Below are 19,120 nucleotides of genomic sequence, written 5' to 3'. Positions count from 1 at the left end.
CTGCAGATGAGGGGGAGGCACACATTTTCCTGGCCTCCGTGAAGGGCAAGCTTCCCAGAACAAAGGGATGCCCCTGGGACCAGCACAGCGCCTGTCACTAAGCCTTTGATGAATATAGTCTCCCATTACAACCCAAGGCCCAAGCCACTCAAAGCATAGAACCCACTTTCTAAATAGGGGGCCGAGATGATCTTGTTGGAAGGACTCCACTCTACACGTGGAAAACCTTTAACTTATAAAAGGAAACACTACTGGTCCCCGGATCTCCAGGCACTACCCGCTCCTAGGAGGTGAGCGGGAACCTCTCTTCCGGAGCATCACCTCCAGCCTTTGGAGGAGTGTTGAGTCTCGGGAGCCGGGATGGATCACTCACCTCCATAGGTCTCAGTTCCCCTTAAAACGGATGAGCTGCTCTGGGCCAGCCCAGACCAACCAGATGCTCGTGGGAGCAGGAACCAAAGCCATCTTTGGAGTCTTGGTCTCAGAGATGCTTCCCTCAGGAGTGTCATAACAACCTTCTTCAATGAGTCAGCAGGAACCCCCGATTCGGTTGTTACTGGAAGGGGGTACTAAGAGCCTACACAATGGTGAGGAGGGAAGATCCATCATGAAAAAGCTAAGGGACCCAACCACAGGAAAGAAGATTTCCTCATCTGAAAATTTAACACATCCTACAGCTGTGTGTTAACTGCACACATAGGTCCTACCTCTCCTCGGGGAAGCCCGATGGGTGTTTTCAAAAACCAAGTATAAGAGATGGAGAATTTAGTTTAGCGACACACAATCCGGTCAGTACAGCAGCTCTACTATCCAGAGGAGACTCCTCATGATTTTTTACCCAGAGAGCAAAGGAGAGTGAGAGAGTTTGCAGCCTTTGGGGTCAAGGGTGTTGAGTATGAATGTTGGAAAGAGGAAAAGAACTTTTATTGAATGATACTGTGGGGTTTCTGAGATATACAAGTAAAAGTTATAGGTGATTTAAAAAGTGTTTGCTTCATGCTTGTTAAATGCAGCACCTTGTGAAACTGAATCACCCAAGGCCCCTGCTTGTATTTGGGTTTCAGGCATTTCTTCTAAAATAGTCGGAACAGTTTAAGTGAAAAGTAGATTCCTACACCCCTCCTGCGAGGCCTCTCTCCCCAGTGTCCCCAGACCTGATATCCCAGCCCTTCCAGCCCGTTCCTGTGGTTCATTTAGAGGCTCTTCTTGGGTATTGACTTTAGCGATGCTTTCCAACCGCCTTGCATTTGTGCACCTGTCCAGTGTCTGTGCACACCTGCTCCAGTGAGACCCCTCCCTGCGCCTGGGAGGGCACCAGAGGACACCCACAGAGAATGACTTGTCATGATTGTCATATTGTCACAATTATCTTGCCTTGTGAGTGTCATTAGAATGATAAAAATGACGTTTTAGATAGGGATGGAGTCTTTTTAGTAAGAACTTTTACTAATGAGAGGGGCTCTCTTAATATCATTAAACTGCCATGGCCAGGGTGGCTCAGTTGGTTGTGCGCCATCCTGTGCACTGAGAGGTTGCTGGTTCGAGCGCCAGGCAGGGAACATGCCCGGTTGCGAGCTCAATCCCCAGGAGGGGACATGCAGGAGGCAGCCAGTCAATGATTCTATCTTATCGATGTTTCTCTCTCTCTCTCCCCTTCCCTTCCTCTCTCTCTAAAAATATCAATTAAAAATATTTTTTAAAAATATCATTAAACTTCAATACGCTAAAAAGAGATAACATAATTGAGCCAATAAGAAGCGTGCCCCTACTTTCAATGAGTTAGAACATACTAGGAATTGTCCTTGGGCACAGAGTGGGTGAACGTCCTCAAGAGTCTCAAGTTAGGTCTGGAACCTGGTCTCCTTCTCAGCCGGGCCAGAGGACATAGTCTCTTTTACCCAGAGGACCCTCTGTTGAGTATCACGTCACAAGGCACTTAGGATGGGGCCATGTTTATTCAGATTTGAGTCTCTACACCTTTCGTGAAGACATACAGTCCATGGGAGCATTCCGCAAATGCTAGTTGAAAGACTAAACTGAACCAATAAGTTCCTTAACCACTGGGGAATTTGCACGGAGTTTGTATTTTATTTTATAAACATATCAGCCCACATATAAAAGCTTGGGTTATGGTAAAAAACTAATTATAAAGCTTTGGGTAAAAACAAAATAAAACAAAACCAAACCCCACTCTGCTTGGATCTCTGGGCTTTAACTTAGAAGCATAACTTTGCAGGGCCTGGGTTTCTGTGATTAAGTAAAAGGTTTTTCCTTTATGCTGTGTGGGGTCTCCAAATGTTCAAAACTGCATTTTATTGTTTTTTCTTGTTTTTGTTTAAAAACCAAGAGCGTGTTTGCTGGGGACGGGGGGAACAGTCAAGAAGTAACGACAGCAAACAAACAAAACAGCCACTTTGATGAAGCACAGCCAGCTCGGGGAACACGCTTCATCCCGGCGCCAGGTGACGCCCTCTAAAATCACAGCAATTTTCGAGGCACTTGCCAGTGTTTGTGTTATTTTTACTTTAAAGATGTAACAGATTGCCACAGAATAAATAATTTAAGCCCAACATTTCAAAAGAGCCCCAGCGCGTGGACCGTTCACTTCTGGCTTCTCTTCTGGGACGAAGCCGTGCCCAGCAGGACCAGCCCTCGCATCTCTGCGACACTCCGCTTGGACTGTTGGATTTTTTGCTGTTTTGCAAAGTTTAACCTGTTTTTCGCCGTTCTGTCCCCAGTGTCACAGGTCCTATCTCTGTTTCTCGCTGAAGCGGCAGCTCCCCTTATCCAGGAGGAAGGGGAATGAGCGCCGCAGCATCTGCTTGTGGCCCTGCAGGAGGACAGTCTGGAAGGGGTGCGAGGGCGCTCGGGGGAGAGAACCTAAGCCTCGTGCCACAGGGGTCTGCGATTTCCATACGGATTCATATTAGACCTCTAGCCAGGAACAACGGGCCACATTTCGCACACAGTGTCCTCAATTGAACTTAAAATAGCTTCAGACGTGGTAAATTAACTTCACACAGAATGATCCCATCCTCAATCAATTATTGGGCTTCTCAGGCCATTGTGTGCCTTTATGGTGCAGCTAAGAGAGGAGAAACGTGTCTGTTCAAAAACAATCAAAAGCTAATCTTTATGCTGTTCTGCATTTCCTAACTGCGGCTGAGCAGCTTTTATAAACAGAACACAGAGGTGCAATATAAAAATACCCGAACAGTAACCTGACCGCGTTGTGTTCTGTCACCGCAGGCCGACACTGTGAGGTCCACCAGATGATCGGGAACTACATGTGGGACCCCAACACCAACAAGTCATTCGACATCGGTGTCAACAGAGACAGCCTGATGCCTCTCTGGTGGAACGGATCGGAACCTCTGTGGGTCACTCTGACCAAGGCCAAAAGGAAGGTCCACATGTACTACTGGCCAGGTGAGTATGTCCAGGCCCCTCCAACCTTCCAAATCATAAAACACCGTGGAGTCTATGAAGACAAAGAATGTGGGTGACGTGTTTGAAGACCGAGCCAGGGTTTGGAAAATGGGATCTTTATTTAAGAAATATTTCTTATGAGCAGGTTTGTAAAAAATTTGTTTGAACCTCTAACAGCAGACCAGGCACCCTGCCATGTCCCGATTCCCCTGGCTCAGCAGCACCTCACGCGTTTTCATGGGCAAAATTTTAGACACACAGGAGAGATGATTGCAGGGTGCTTATCTGCCTGACAAAAGAGTCAGGCACCACATGCCTGTAGATTTTGAGCTCCTCGGCTACACCGAAAAGGCGGTTCAAAGCACTCACAACTTTTCACTAGTGCATTTAATGAAGTCTCCTTGTATTAATATTCAATGAGAAACTAAGTTACTTTACTTACTGCCATGAGGTAAGTAATCATGCAAACAGCCCTGGCTGCTGTGAGGCGTCTTCAGGACACTCATGTTGGCCGCTGAAAATCTTTCATTAAGGATGAGAGGATTCAGTGAAAAAAAAAATAATCCGCTTCCCATTGTCTTCCCGTTGGTGGGATTTGTTCTTGGGGAAGTGGGCCGTTTCACTTTTCCACGCACATGGCTGTACTCACTTTCCCCCCAGTTCTTACTGGTGATTCCCGTTATGGAAGAAGGCCTCAGAGGAGGTCTAGAAGAGATGAAGGGATGAGTATGGAGGAGCCGCTGAGGGGCTCTCGCTGGCCCGGGTCGGAGGGCAGCAGCGACCCGATAGAGCTGAGAGAGCATGGGGGGTTGTGGGGACAGTGGCAGGCGGGGACGGGGGAAGGTGGAGGGAGGGATGAGCAAGCCAAGGCTGAATCGCCGATGGCCCACACTGAGGATGTGGGCCTCCAGCAGGAGTTTGGGAGATGCTGGATGGAGGTGGTCCCGGGGAGAGCTGTTCGGGGCCCTCAGGGCTAGGCCAGCTCTTGCAGGGGAGAACACACACAGATGGAGACGGTGGAGAGCCATGCCAGGGAGGGTGCCCTGGACGCTGCCACGGAGCAGAGACTGGCACTTACAGGTGAGCCTGTGAAAGGCTGGAGCAGGCTGGGTGAGTTCAAAACGGGGCAGAAGAAGCGGCAGACACAGGCTGGGTCTGCTGCGGATGCCGTTTCAGGGGGAATGCTCGAGTTTTCTCAGAAGACACTGGGATTGAGCCCATAGCAGCTACCTTGGCTGACACGATAAGAAGGTTTTGAGCCAAGGAAAGGTTTCGGAGAACTCCATTACCTTAAATAGAGACTCAGCAATCCACGAGGTTGGACTTGAGATCCAGGAGACAAGTCAGGGCATCCGCCAAGCTGGTCAGCCTCATGGAGGAGCCAGGCTCATGGTCCAGCCCAATGCGGTGAGGCCTGAAGCCAGGAGATGGTGCTGCCGCTTGAGGTCGTTCTCAGAAATCATTGTCAGCAGACACAAGGGCCCACATGCACAGACATAGGAGAGAGGACACACTGGGCACGCTGCCTCAGGGGCCACCTTAGGACAAACCCAAGGGCCATCTAGGCGAGCACGGCCGATGCCACTGGCCATCTCCCGGCCCTGGTTAGCTCAGCGCTGTGTCATGAGCTCTCTGTGAGCAGGTGCAAAGCATCACCCTCCCTCTCCTCCTGGAGAGCTGGCTCCTTACCTGCCAGAAGCAGCTCGAATTTACATATCACTGAGCATCCAAAATACCTCAAGCTAATTTGCGTGTGAAATAGCTTGTTGTTCCCCCAAAGCAGCTCCTCAAAGGGCAAGCAGGGGCCAGTCGCTCCCTCTGATTCACAAAGTTCAACAGCAAATGCGATGGGACATCTTGAGCTCAGTGTATAGTGTGAACTCTCGGGAGGAAAGAAGCTAAAAAGATAGCCTCCTAGAATCTCCTCGGTGCCCTACAGGAGGGTCTGCTAAGGATCCAGCCGCGTCGAAGTCTTGATAGAAACTGGGTGAAGAGTCTCTTGTTTTCTAGACACTGTCCAGTCCTAAACTGGACACACAAATACAGGCTGTCTGAGAGCCCACTATCTCCCAAGGCCCCCCGCCAGGCTCGGCCAGGACAGCTCCGGCACCTTCCATCCTCACTGGCTGACAGCTGAGGGGTTAAGGGTCACTGCTCTCCTCTCTCCCTTCCCCTTGGTCCCCTCCAGCCACAGCGAATAGCACAGCGAGTGTTCATCTGTCTCAGCAAGATGGAGCGAAGGACGGTGGCGTTTCTTCTAAACATGACTTGATTTTATTTTTCCTCCCAGATGCTCCTCTTCCCTGCCCACTCCCCCAGGACATTGCGCAGACCCCTCGATGAGGCCTGGAAAACCTTCATTGCTCCAGTGAGCTGTGTTATGACACTCTGAGTCTCGCCATTGAGTCAATATTTAGAAGTGCAATTTAGAAATGGCAGAAGTTCAAGTTTTCCTGTCAGGTAGATAAAGCAGCAGACTGAAAAATTGATCAGTGGTGAGGAGTCCAGAACACCGCCCCTCCGGTCTTGAGAAATAGAATATTGTAAACAGACCCTTTATTACCCCACCCAACGGTGCCATGAGCTGCGCAGGGAGAAACGTGCCTCGGGGAATGATCCCAGGCCCGAGACTGAATGTTTCTTTGGAGAGGCCAACGAAATCAGCCAGGAACTGCATGCCTAGGGCCTAGCAGTGTTTTGCAAAGGATAAGAGCTGCTGGTGTGCCCTTCACTGATCTCATTCCCCTGCCCTGCCCTTGTGGTCTGAGGTCCATGGAATTTTATTGAGGCGGAGAAGGCAAAGGCTCCCACATTTACTTCATAAGGAGAGTAACCCCAAGCAGAGCAGGGTGCCTTTTCCAGGCAATCAGCTCTACCTTCCACAGTGGTAGTGGTTTTTAAGTTTATTCTTGTGGCTATCATGAGATACAGAAAAGGAACAAAAAATAGTAGCCTGTTAGGAGTCTGTGGCCCAGACTCATTGGAGTAGGTGCTTGGAGACTCTAAGTTCCATATCTTTCCTCATGCTTTCTGCAATGTCAACTCGCCACCGCCGAGCAGTCAGGAGGACTTGGGGGCAGCCCTTCGTATGGCCCTGGGATGGTGCTGGGTGCAGATCTGGGCTCTTCTACGGGCCTCTTCTTGTCTTGTGCAGATGTTCAGGAGAAAAAGACACTGTCTATGTGGGGCAAAGACACATTTCTACTTGGCTTCCCCTCCCCCACTTTCCAGAGGGGAGCTGGGTGCGGAGTTGACGGTGGGGATCTGACTCAGCTTCTATCAGGCGTTGGTTGTTGAAATCAAGGCGATTTCATCAGGATAAGTAATGAGGCACATAATTGCTATTGACCAATAATTATGGATTGTTCACAACACCTTCTCCTTTCCTTCTCCTTTCCCCGACAACCTTCGGCTGGGCTGCACCTTTACAGGGATGTACTTGTATTTGTGCAGGAACGACCATAGTTACCTGTCGGGCTTGCTGTGCATGCGCAATGAGAGAAGATATGGAGAGTGTATGACCGGAGCAGATGTTCAGTCCATCTCTGCTCCCAGATTCTAGAACGGGAGCTTAGCCTGAGTCCATTTTCATGAGTCACACAGGGGGAGAGATCTGACCCAGGTCACTCTTAGCCCCAAATAAAAATTCTTGAATTCACATCAAGAATTCAAATATATACATCAGCAAAGACCACAGAGTGAAATGCGAGCTCTATTTTTAACTCTCCAAGAGGATTCTGGGACAGGCATCAGGGCCAGTGAGGGACAGGACGGGGTGTTCCCAGAAAAGGGGTGGACAGCTGGAGCTGGCCACTGGGTCGCTGGGAGGGAAAACCAAACCTGGCTTTTTCATGCCCCGGGGTGGGGAGGCAAGAACTGTGGACAGGGTGAGCCATGAACGTGACCGCACGCAGAGGTGGAGCTCAACACACTGGGCAGTGTGGCTGCTGGACTGGCCTCTGGCTGTTGGCCCAGGGATGGCAGACAGGTGGCTTTGCGGGGCCACATGCACAGCACTCACTCCTGGTCCCAGCATTCCTGGGAATGACCCAGAACCACCTCAGAGGGCAGGGACCAAGGGCCCCTCAGACACATGGGGACAGGGCAGTTTGTCAGACCCAGAGATCACAGGCTGGGATTTGAGGGGATGGAGGGTGGGGGAGGAGGGGTCCCCGGGTAGGTTCTAGCGCTCTAGCAGCCAGCGTCAGGGCTCAGCTCTGCAGGAGAGGAATCGGCAGCATCTTACATCCCGAGTTGGCCCGGTCTGTTCTGGTCCAAATACCAGGAAACCATCTCCTTTGCCTTCGGAGAAGGAGGCTTTGGTTGGGAATACCATGCGGTGCAGCGGCCAGCAGGACCTCGCTGTAATCACGTGGCCACTTATAAGATTTGGATGATCTTGAAGCACGTGCCTCGGCCCCGACAGCATATGTGATGCCCTCAGAGGCATCAGTCCAGCAGGTCATTCAGTCCTCACCTGGTTCCGCTGGGAGGAGGCAGGCCCTGACCCCGGCCCTGACCCCGGCCTGACCCCGGCGCAGAGACTTCCCATGTAAAGCTAACTAGCAGGTGCAGAGATGAAACGCACCTCTGGCCTCATGAGGCCTTGCTGTAGTGTCACCATGACTTCCTCAGCGGGTGAGGCACCCTTTCCTTCTCTCCCTGGCTTCCTATTAGTCACTCTGGTGCCCCCGAGTCCTTTTCAGTTGAGGTTTTGGAATCTGCTTCTCATGTCCTTTGTCTCCTGGGCTTGCTCTCTGCCCCTGTACACAAGGCCAGTCTTCAGCGACGTCCATGATCAGGCCAGTCCGCTCTCCTCTTTCTGCATCAGAGGAAAGATGCCGCCAGAGGTCTCCCAGCCCCGTGGGCCCGGCTGACCCTGGGGATCAAAGGCCCCGCTTTCCCCCAGGACCTGTTCCCACAAGCTCCTGTGGCTCAGATGCATTTTCCTGGAAAAGGTTCCTTGTTTCTAAGTGAGTTAATTGGCTTAGCTGCTTTAATAAGCTCTCCTGAGACATGTATTCAACAGTTGTACACCTGCCTCATATCACAGAAAATGCAGCTCACAAGGGTTATTGTTACAAGATGTGTCAAAGTTGGCAAATGGAGTTGCGCTTGGAAGGCAAGCGCTGTGCTCTAGGAAGTGGGAGAAATGTGAGTTTTATGGGCTCCTCTTGGTGGTCCTGGGAGAGTGTTGCCAGGAAGCCAGGCTCATGCAGGAAGCAGTGTGCACGGTGAGAATGTCCCAAAGCCAGGAGAGCCGATTACCAGCCAGCAGGGAGACTTTGGGACATTCACTCTTCCCATCTATGGCATTTGCTTTCTCAGATGTAGAATAAAGGGGTTTGATGTAAGGCTGCTGTGAAGGCATCCAAAGGGCATCGTTTGCGTTGTAGATGTCAGAGATTTGCATATTTATCTGGACGATGTTGTGGCCCATGGTAGCCAAGTGTTGTTATGACAAAGTAGATGTATTAAAATAATTTTCGGATGATGGAAGTTAAGTGTTTTGAAGAAATGTCTTTTTAATTAATTTATTTATTCATTTGTTTTGTGCAAAGGTGCCTGTGCTTAGTGATGGCCCTCTGGTTGTCCTTAAGTTCCTTCTAGCTCTGTATTTTCTCCTCAGGGTATACTTATGAGGTTGTAGGAGAGGATACTCACCCAGCTTCAGGTGGAAATATCCATTGGGAAGGTGGACTCTAGACAGAGATGAGAAGAGGTTCTAGAAATGAACCCTAATTAAGGGCAATTCCCTTCAAAGCTCCCTGGGAATGATGAAGAAACAGGCGGAGTAAAGCCAAACACACCCCTTGGAGTAGTTGTGAAACCAGAATCTTACTCAACGACTCCTGTTTGAGCTGAGAAACTGCGAGGTCCAGGCCATTGCCTCTGTTTCTCCACAGATCCCTGTGCAGAGAGTAAGGCACCTTGGAGTGATCTGTAGTGACCTCAGCTAACCAGACTCCATGGTCCCTGTGGAGCCATGAAATGGCCTGGAGGCAGCAGCCCTGAAGTCGAGCAATGTGCCCATGTCCACAAATTGCTCCTGTGGTAGATCCAGAAAGGGGCCCACAGACTCCCAGGCAGAGAATTATCTAGTGGGATCCACACAACCCCATCCAGACTGCTGATTTTCATCAGATAAAGACCAAGGAAAACTAAACAAAGTGCCCACACTAATTCACGCAGGAAAATTAGCCTTGTTCTCCCTAAAACCACCATTTCACTAGTCCATGGTCTATTGCATTGTGCCTGTCATTTCTTGATGACTGTTTCCTTGTCAGTTACTCATTTGTCCCCATTTCTGTAACCTTGGGTACAAGTCTAGTGCCTTCTCAGGGGCACATGGAGGTATATAGCTTCTATTCAAAGTAACAGGGCACCTTTGATACATTGAGATGCAATCTTCTCACCCCATCCTCTGGCTATCTGATTATCTGAATAGATAGTAAATGATAATGTCCCATGTGCTCTGCTATGAAGGGTATTCCTCTCTCTGCTCTGCTTCCAGAGCAGTAGTTGAGAGGCTAAGAATCTGAACTGAGTTTTTGATGGAATTGGAGGATGGGGGAAAATGACAAAAATTTGAGTTCATAGCCCACCAAGAAGAGACCTCATAAACATCCCAGGCTTTCAGTTGGGTAATAAAGGGCAATAAGCACTCTAGGAATAAGACTGCGTTAGAATAGATAAGAGGTAAAGACTTCTTGAGGACTGAGCCTTCATAAAGACAAAGCTGGGCTTTGAATCACCTTAATCCCTGACTAAATACACTTTGGATTAAGGTGGTCTCCAGGAGTGTAGGTGTCCATCATAAGCAAAAGCATATATTCTCTAGAAGAAGATAAATAGAGAAGATCAAATGATATCTATAATTTTACATATATGATGTGTAGCATTCAATTTCCAAAAATAACTAGAATATGGGAAAACAAGGCCTGACTGAAAAATCAAGAGGAAAGAAGCAGACAATAGACGCAAACCCACAGATGATTGATATCAGACACGGACCTTAAGAGTGCTATGACAAAAGAACTAAAGACAAAATGGAACCATAACAATAGTAAACTGGAATCTTTTTTAAAAAAAAGTGAATTCTAGAACTGAAAACAGCTAGCCAGCTTAACTGCGGAGAGGCAAAAAGATGAAAAAGGTAGAAAAAATTGTAATAGACACATAGGACACAGTGAAAAGGCCACAGAAGGCAAACACACAGAGAGAATGAGACACAGGTAACATTTGAGAGGTAATAATTGAGAACTTTCCAAAACAGACAAGAGATAACAAATCCTAGATTCAAGAAGTGCTATGAAACCAAGGAAAGAACACTGTGAATTTCAGAACTGCTCAACACCACAGACAATGAGAAAATCTTAAAAGCAGCCAGAGAAAATAGTTCAGAAGGGAGATAATAAGACTGATAACTGACTTTCCAACAGAAATATTGGTATCCAGAAAGACAATGGAATTATATCCTCAAAGCGATAAGAGAAACTAATGGTCAACCCAAAATTCTATATCCAGTGAAAATATCCTTCAAAAAGGAAGGCAAAATAATGACCTTTTCTAGAAACAAAATAAACTGAATTTATTGCCAGCAGGTTTAGAGTAAAGGACATACTAAAATCTTTAGACAGAAGGAAAATAGTCACAGTAAAAGCACAGGGATGGAGGAAGGAATGAAGAACAACAGAAAGAGTAAATATGTAGGTAAAAGTAAATAATAGTAATAATAATTTTCAGATTAAAAATTCATTGAGCATTAAAATGCATGACTGCAGAAGCACAAAAGGTGGGAGAAACGTAAAATGCTGGGTTGAAGTGTTCAAATGTGTTTGCATTGTCTGCAAAGTTATATATAACTTTTTTCCCTTAGAATATGCTCCTAGAAGTGGTTTTCTAGGCAAAGCATGCATATGATAAAATTGTATGAATATTGCCTAACAATCTTATTCTCAACAGATAAGAGTGACTTAGGAATCCACACCTAGGTATATGCCTTATATTGGTATTCTTTAAACACAGGTATTGATCCATCATGGACAGTGAAATCAATTTATGGGTTGCTAATCAGTATTTAAAAAATACATAAAACAGAATAGAACAGAACAAGAAAGTATTAATGTGCACACTCAAAGTTTGGTATAATTTTTGTTTCCTCTATGAGTGTGTGTGTTTCTGTACTTGTCATGAAGCAATATGACTGTTTTGTCAAGTTTTTAAAACATTCTCATAAAGGAACTCTTATGAATACCTCTTGACACCCAGCATTCATTTCTTATTTCTATTTCTTATTCATTGCCTTGATAAGAAGTTCTATAACAGTAATAAATCACAGTGGGGATGGCAACATTCCTGATTGGCTTCTGACCTAACTGAAAATACATTCCATACAGTTGTGAAATGCAGAATTTTCACTGTTGTTAATAACTAGTCTGTCAGGGAAGTTTTCATTTCCTCTTTACATCAAGTTACATAAAGGTTTTCTCTTTTTATTTATAAGGAGTTGGACTTATTTTTTCTTAATTGTTATGATTAATTCCTAATTTTATTACCTGTGGTCAGATAATATGTATTATGGCCTATAAAATTTTACATTTTGGAAGTTGAGATTTTCTTTGTGGGCCAATATGATCGGATTTTCCAACTCTTATGTTTGACAATAATGTACATTCTATAAGATAAAATGTTCAATATCTACTAAATCCAGCTTATTGACACTAACATTCAAATCCTCCATATGTTTATGTAGCTATATATTATACTTTATATAGATACATTTTTTATAGCTGTTATTCTTTAAATCTTTCTATTAACAAAATAGTTTATGTAACGTTGGCAGCAGCCCCATACATCTCGTGTACTAAGTCTCTTGATTGCATTAGTTTTTCTTGTGCTTGATTTAATCTTGTGTTTTTTTATTTATCATGGCCCCTAAGTATACAAAATCCTAATATTGTCGGTAAGAGGCCATGCTGAGTAACTGACCTGTAAACGAAATAAAAATGATGAAGGACACGAAGGTGGAAAAGCAGTGACGGTTATTGCTCTTCAGTGAGGCAAGGTCCTTCCACCACAGCTATGATCTTGAAGAGCAAGAACAAAGTGACAGGAGCGGTTAAAGAGTCTGCTTCGTGGGGGGCAAGAGACTCACACAATCGGAAAAGGGCCCTTAGGGGACATGGAGAAACTTCTTACGACCTGGACTGAAGACCAGCAGTAGGAGCACTTTCCTCTCAGCACCATGACAATCATGGCCAAAGCAAAGCGATCGCCGTGTTGAAAGAAAAGGCTCACCCCAACTACAGTGTTGAATTTCTGCTAGCTCTGGGTGGCTTAAATGATTCAAGAATCATTATTAATTACGTAATGTGAAAGTGAGTGGTGAGTCTGCGAGCACTGGTGTGAAGGCAACTGAAGAATTTTTGGAAACTCTAGATAAGCTGACTGCGGAGGAAAATCACTTGCCAAAGCAAATATTCAAATTGACAAAACTTTCCTAATCTGGAAATGGATGCCTGAAAGGACTTTCATCCGTAAGGAGGCCAAGTTAATATCAGGTTTCAGGGCCTTTAAGGACAGGCTAACAGTCTTGCTTGGGGGCAGTGCTGCAGGATACAAATTGAAACTCTGTGATCTGGCACAACGGGAACCCTCGGGCCTGCAAGCAGATCAATACGCACACGCTGCCAATGTCTTACAGGAGCAGTAAGAAGTCAGCTCCTCTTCCAAGATGCCCTCCTGATTTGCTGTGCCAGTGAAACGGACAGAAGTACTGTTTGGAGAATAACCTACGTTTCAAGGTTTTACTTATCGTTGGTAAAGCTCCTGGACATCCACCTCTTCTGGTGATCTTCCCAATACCAAGGTGGATTTTCTCCCTCCAAACACCACCTTTTTGAACCAACCAACGGATCAAGGAGTTATAGCAGCTTTTAAGGCCTATTATCCGAGGGAAACTTTTGCGCAGGCTACCATGCAACTGGGGAAGACACGGAGAGACACTGATGCAGTTCTGGAAGGATTACGACATCTGTGACTGCATCGAGAACTTTGCTTGGACTTGGGGTGATGTCACCAAGGAGTGTATGAGTGACATCTGGAAGAAGACACTCAGGAGGTTTGTCTATGGCTTCACAGGATTTGCCGAGGATGCAGAGATTGCAAAAATCAACAGGTCCGTGGGTGAGAGAGCAAACAACTGTAATCTGGGTGTAGGTGAGGCCCACGCTGAGGAGCTCCTTGCGGTGGTTCCTGAAAAACTGACTACTGAGGAGTTGTTGGAACCAGGACAGGAACACAGAGCTGAAGGAGAGACGTGAGAAAAAGAAACGGCAGAAGAAAAAGAAAAACTTCAAAACAATGCACAGTGAAGGGTTTGGCAAAAACTTTTACAGACCTCAACAAACTCCTTAAAAAGTTTGAAAACATGGACCCCAACACTTATCGTGTGATATTAATGTACAAACACACAAAAAAGTGTGCAGTTTCTTTTATCTGCAAAACCATGGTCAAGATTCCATTCCCTGCTAACTCACATAACTATATGTCAGATGTGCCAGAAGCAGACACCTGGCCACACTGTGTGGGGCTGTTAACCTTTGGAAGGACAGGTGGTGTCTTGTTTGCATTCAGGTTGCTGACACCAAGCACAGAGTGGATACAAAGTGGGGCCCCCTCAAACCTGGCTGAATACATACCTTTGAGGGAACAATATACATTCACAAGTTAATCTTCAACTGATAAAACACAGGTGTCTTAAGTGCTATAACTGGCCAAGATCCCACTGGCATTTCTCCCAATGATGAGTATTTTCCAAGAACCCACGGGCAGGATTTACTCTTGAGGCCTCTAGCCTGTTCACCCGACTTAACAAACCAGGTCTTGGAAAGACAGCTTCCTGCCTCCTAGGTCTCTCTTCATTGTCTGAGATAGGTTGCTCTCCCTGAGCCCAAGATATCAGGCAGAGAGAGGTGGCGTCTCCCCGGAGCACTCAGAGCTTGCCATGGTATGCTGGATTAAGGAATTCTTCTCGGAGGCAGCCCTACCTTCTAATAAATCAGCTGTAACCAACCGTAGGCCAGATGGTTGCCAGCTGTAACCAGATGTACCCAGGAGTGGGGTTAATGTGATTCTTGACAGAGACACTCCTTTCTCTCCACATTCCCAACTTGTCCCACTTTTACTCACTTCCACCTTGGAAATCATTTTCCCTGGGCTACAAGAAAGCTCACCATCTGGTCTCCTGACACCCCTTGTCTAGAACTGTATTGTGTTGACAGTTCTCCACACACACCTTATTGTTTCTAACTTTGAACTTTTGCTTCTGCTGCTCTCTTTGCTTGGGATGTCCCTTTATTTCCCACCTTCACCGCCGCCCCATCCCCCAACACATTGGCTAGATGCAGTCTGTAAGACTGAGCCCAACATGGGCACTCAAGGAAGGCTTCCAGGAGGAAGTGCTTCTCCTCCAAGCCCCCACACCACCCAGTAAGTGTGCACCTCACTTAGACTTCACATAGTAGGTACACTGTTTTCCTGTACATCTCCTCCCATTGGACTCTTCTCTGGGATGCTCCAGATTGCAGTCCCTGACTGATAAAATTTGTTTCCACCATGTCTGAACATAGCAACTAGTTCATAGTAGGTGCCCAATAAATGTACCCAACTAACTCGAACTGCAACTAGCTCATCCACCTCCTGCCTTATGTTCTGATAAGCTTGGGTGTCCCTCAGGGTAACTGCTTCTACTTCCCAGGGGATTGGGGCAGAGAAGCCGAGGCCATAGCCACTCCTAACATCTGAATGCCTTTTGGTCTTTTACTTCATTTTTGGAGAGGCGAGGTCACGGCTCAGAGTCCTTGCTTTCCCTTGGTGATCCTTAGGCTTGCTATTCTATTGCAGTACCTCTAAGTACAGTTAGACTAATAAGATACTTATTTTATTATTGCTGGACTAATCAGATACTACCTAATACTTGATTCTAGAATAGGCAAAGGTACACTAGAAGAATCAGTAGTTATGAAAAAAATCTATAGAAAAAACATTTTAATTGAGACATTTCTGCATCTTAATTAATTTTTTGTTTTAAATTTGGGAATTGGGGAAGATGATTATTAACCAATTTTTGCTAGTCCCTGTCAGGAGACACTGGGGTTGCATAGGAATGATATTTGAGAACTTCTGCTCCAGTTAAACAAAATTACAGTTAAATATGCCACTTATCAGCAATAAGTTCTTTTATTTCATGAAAATGGACATTTTATTTTGACTAACAGTGCTTACTTCCTGTAATAGGTTCATCACCCTACCTCAATCTTTGAAGAAAGTAACCATTTACCATCTTTTTCTTTCTTAGGCTGTGAGGTTGAGATTCTCGGTGTCAGACCCACTTACTGCCTAGAATATAAAAGTGTCCCGACGGACATCAACTTTGCCAATGCAGTCAGTGATGCTCTCGACTCCTTCAAGTAAGTGTCCTAGATCCTTAGCCACACCACTGTTCTTCCTTAGTTCCAGAACCAATAATGAATGCTAACCTGAATTAAGAAGGCCTGGTATGGGTGGACTAATGTCTCAGAGAGGTGGTGGTTTAGTGAATGCTTGTATCTCAGAAGATAGCAACAAGCATTTGGCAAAAAGGGAGGACCTGCGGTGAAGCAAGTTTGGGACATGGCTAACTCTGCCCTCTTCTTGGAAGTGTACAAAGCAGTTAGCATATCAGAACAGAGAACTTTAGTTTTTTTCTCCCACGTGAATCCATAGCACAGAGTTTGGAAAATGCAGAAATGAGTAATGCTGTCCTGAATAGCACATGGGAGTCTATCAGGGAAGGTGACCAATGATACAGGTCAGGACAGAGCCTCAAGTCAGCTTCCTGCCTCCGAGGTCTCTCTTAATCGTCTTAGATAGGCTTGCTCAGAAATCACTGGAAGTGACGTCAGGATGCTAACCAGGTGGGGGGTCTATATGAAAAGTCAGCAACCAAGCAGCTGAGGATGTTTCCAGGGCTGGACATGAGGTCAGCATGTCTACTGAATGGGTCTCCTGAGTGGGGTGAAGGCAGAAGACACATAGTAATCAGAGTGTGGAGACCATGGAAGGACCTTCATCTTCCCAAGAGAAAGAGCTCGGCTTCAAGCAGGGCAGATCCTGAGAGCCATCACACCATAGGCATGGGGTTCAGATCGCTAGCCCTGGCCACGCGAATGGATCCGTAACTAAGATAGAGTTGACCGAGTATGAATCCCATTTGTGCCACCACCTCTCCAGCCATCGTGGGGAGCAGCAGTCACCCCCCCCCCCCCCCCAGAGCTGTGAAAGGAGAAAACAACAGCCTTGGCTTTGCTGCTTCTTAGAATGCTTCCACTTCCATGAAAACCTATCAAGAGGGGCCTCCGGGCACATGAAGGTTCAGGCTCTGATCAACAGGTTGGAGAGAAAATAGGTTTAAAATACTCAAAAATTGAGAAGTGTGGAGAGCAGTTAGCATGACTGACTCCATCTTGAATTTGAGAGTTAGCATGACTAACTCTGCTCTCCACAAGGAGGAACAAATTAAAAGTTTAGAGTATTGGGGGGTGGGGGTGGAGGGAAGGGACAGGGTCTGGAGGAAGTAACCTTCAAGTAAATATTCTCCTCCAAATGGTTTGTAACTCGGGTGTGTTATGCGGCACTGCCTCCCGCTTACTCCGCTGTCTTTTTCTTGCCCACAAGCGCTGGAAAACCACACCCACGGTGACCAGGAACTGGTGCTGCAGACTAGTTTGTGCAAACACAGCAGAAGGTGCAGCAGGAGTAGCGGGCGAGCGGAGCTGGAGCTCTCAGATGGGCCTATGCCCGCACGAGGCCTTTCCCGACATATGCAAATGCCAGCCATCCTTACAGCTGTCGCCTGGCCAAATACGAGATTAGGAACAGAGTTGTCACACAAACACCTCCAAATAACGCAACACCAGTTGGCAGTGTGATCTTTTTCGCATCCATCTTGTCCTGACAGCTGAATGGGCTCCCGCTAGACACCACCCAGAGACTCACAAGTGTCCCTCCCCTGCTTGGCACACAGGGCAAAGCCACTCAGAGTCACGTCTGCATAGAAAAGAGAAGTGGGGGGTGTTTTATTTCCTTCGCCTCCCTTTTACTGTGTGTCAAGCACTTTACAAACACCAGCTCATTAAACACCCAGTGTAGCCTTTTGAGGAGGTTTTTCAGGCGGGAAATGGAAGCTTAGGGGTATTTGGAGAACTCCAGGTGAGTAAGAAGAGAAGCCAGAATTTGAACCCAGACGAGCCTAGTTCTCATGCCCTGTCAAAGTATAATTTTTATAATTAAAACTTTGTCCTGTGCTCACTACAGAAGTATAGGAGCATTAGGCAACATTTCAAATTAATTTACTTCTGAGGGAATCAGGAGATGACCAGCTGGTTAAAGGGAATGTAAGAAAGACAGGCACAGAAAAAGGCTGGTAGAGAATGATGGGGTACAATTATCCTAAGATGCAGAAGTGCTTCAGGACTCAGAGGGTAATCAATCCGTAATCTGTGAAGCGGCTGTCTCGATCAGACAGAAGTAATTTCATCTTGTTAGCTTCCTGCAGGTTAACAGCTGAGCTAATGGAGTCTGGGCTCTAATCGGTAGTCAAGCCTGGTGACCCGCAAGCAAGCTTATTGGATGCTGCTCTTGTACCACCCTGAAAAGACAGGCGATTATTTTTTTGGCCTTATTTCTAAGTTTTGGATTGTTTTTGTTAACATCAGTAATTTCCACCATTCCTTTAAATTGCCTCCACGTCTTTCTCCGCAATTCTCTCTTTCTATCCCGCTTCAGTAAGGAAAATGGATGTGACACTATGAACTTTTTACATTGAAAAGAAACCTGGACAGAATTCTGAGGTGATGGGAGACCTGAGTGTCCCTGAAACCCCAGGACCAGGGGCCCCTTGCAGCTCTCAGGTAACTGGGTTGATGGCCACATGTCCTTCTGGCTTGGTTCCTGGACCTGAAAGCCATAAATAGCCAATAACAGATCTGCAGACATTTCCACCCATCGCTCCTCACCCAACCACCCCGTTACAAATGAGCTGACCTGTGATGGAGACCAGGCCCATGTGGGAAACAGCTGGCGACCAAGAATTTGTCAGCTAAACTCCAAACAGGCGAGAGCTCTCAGCCCTTGAAGACGCAGGTCCCTAATGAATCAGAGAGACTCCAACATCGAGGCCTTTCACAAAAGGCACGTGTGCAAATCCCCGACTCGCAGGCATCCCAAATCCAGTGTTGCCGGCATCTGGACTTGACAGCTTCCTGACACAGAGCCATCAGGTACATCTGGGAGAATTTCTGGCTTTCTGATCACATGGAGGTTTGTGAACATGCTAAACAGCCTAAAAGAAGCCAGCCCAGCGGCTGCTGTGGTAGAGCGAGGTGTCTAAGACGAAATGACCCGACAGCATCTCACTGAACTTGACGGCGACAGTAACCTGGTCTGTGGAATGTTCCCCACGTACAAGCCCCACCCTGGAAGTGTGCACACCTGAACACAGGGAACACTGTGCGCATCGCACATCTGGGATGCTACACAGACGTGCTGAGGCTTATATGAGGGAATAACTTTTCTGGAAGGTTCCATATGTTCAAACTCAGCGGTGGAGGAAGCGCCATCACCCATCAGTGTAATGGCCTTGGGCCTC

At 46.7% G+C, this 19,120-nt stretch overlaps 1 protein-coding gene across 4 annotated transcripts in view; it reads left to right on the top strand.

The window, feature by feature from the left end:
• Positions 1 to 19,120, top strand: part of ENPP6 (ectonucleotide pyrophosphatase/phosphodiesterase 6) — a 109,024-nt gene that overhangs the window by 71,038 nt on the left and 18,866 nt on the right. For all 4 annotated transcript variants that reach the window (XM_081129584.1, XM_081129585.1, XM_081129586.1 and 1 more), the window contains exons 2-3: positions 3,250 to 3,429; positions 15,791 to 15,902. In XM_081129584.1, coding sequence (XP_080985710.1) covers positions 3,250 to 3,429; positions 15,791 to 15,902 — 292 coding nt within the window. The remainder of the gene's footprint in view (positions 1 to 3,249; positions 3,430 to 15,790; positions 15,903 to 19,120) is intronic.

This window comes from Miniopterus schreibersii (genome assembly GCF_964146895.1).
Source record: "Miniopterus schreibersii genome assembly, chromosome: 2".
Taxonomy (NCBI): Eukaryota; Metazoa; Chordata; class Mammalia; order Chiroptera; family Miniopteridae; genus Miniopterus; species Miniopterus schreibersii.
The sequence above is the reverse complement of the archived record's forward strand: the minus strand, read 5'-3'. Positions and strand labels throughout refer to the sequence as shown.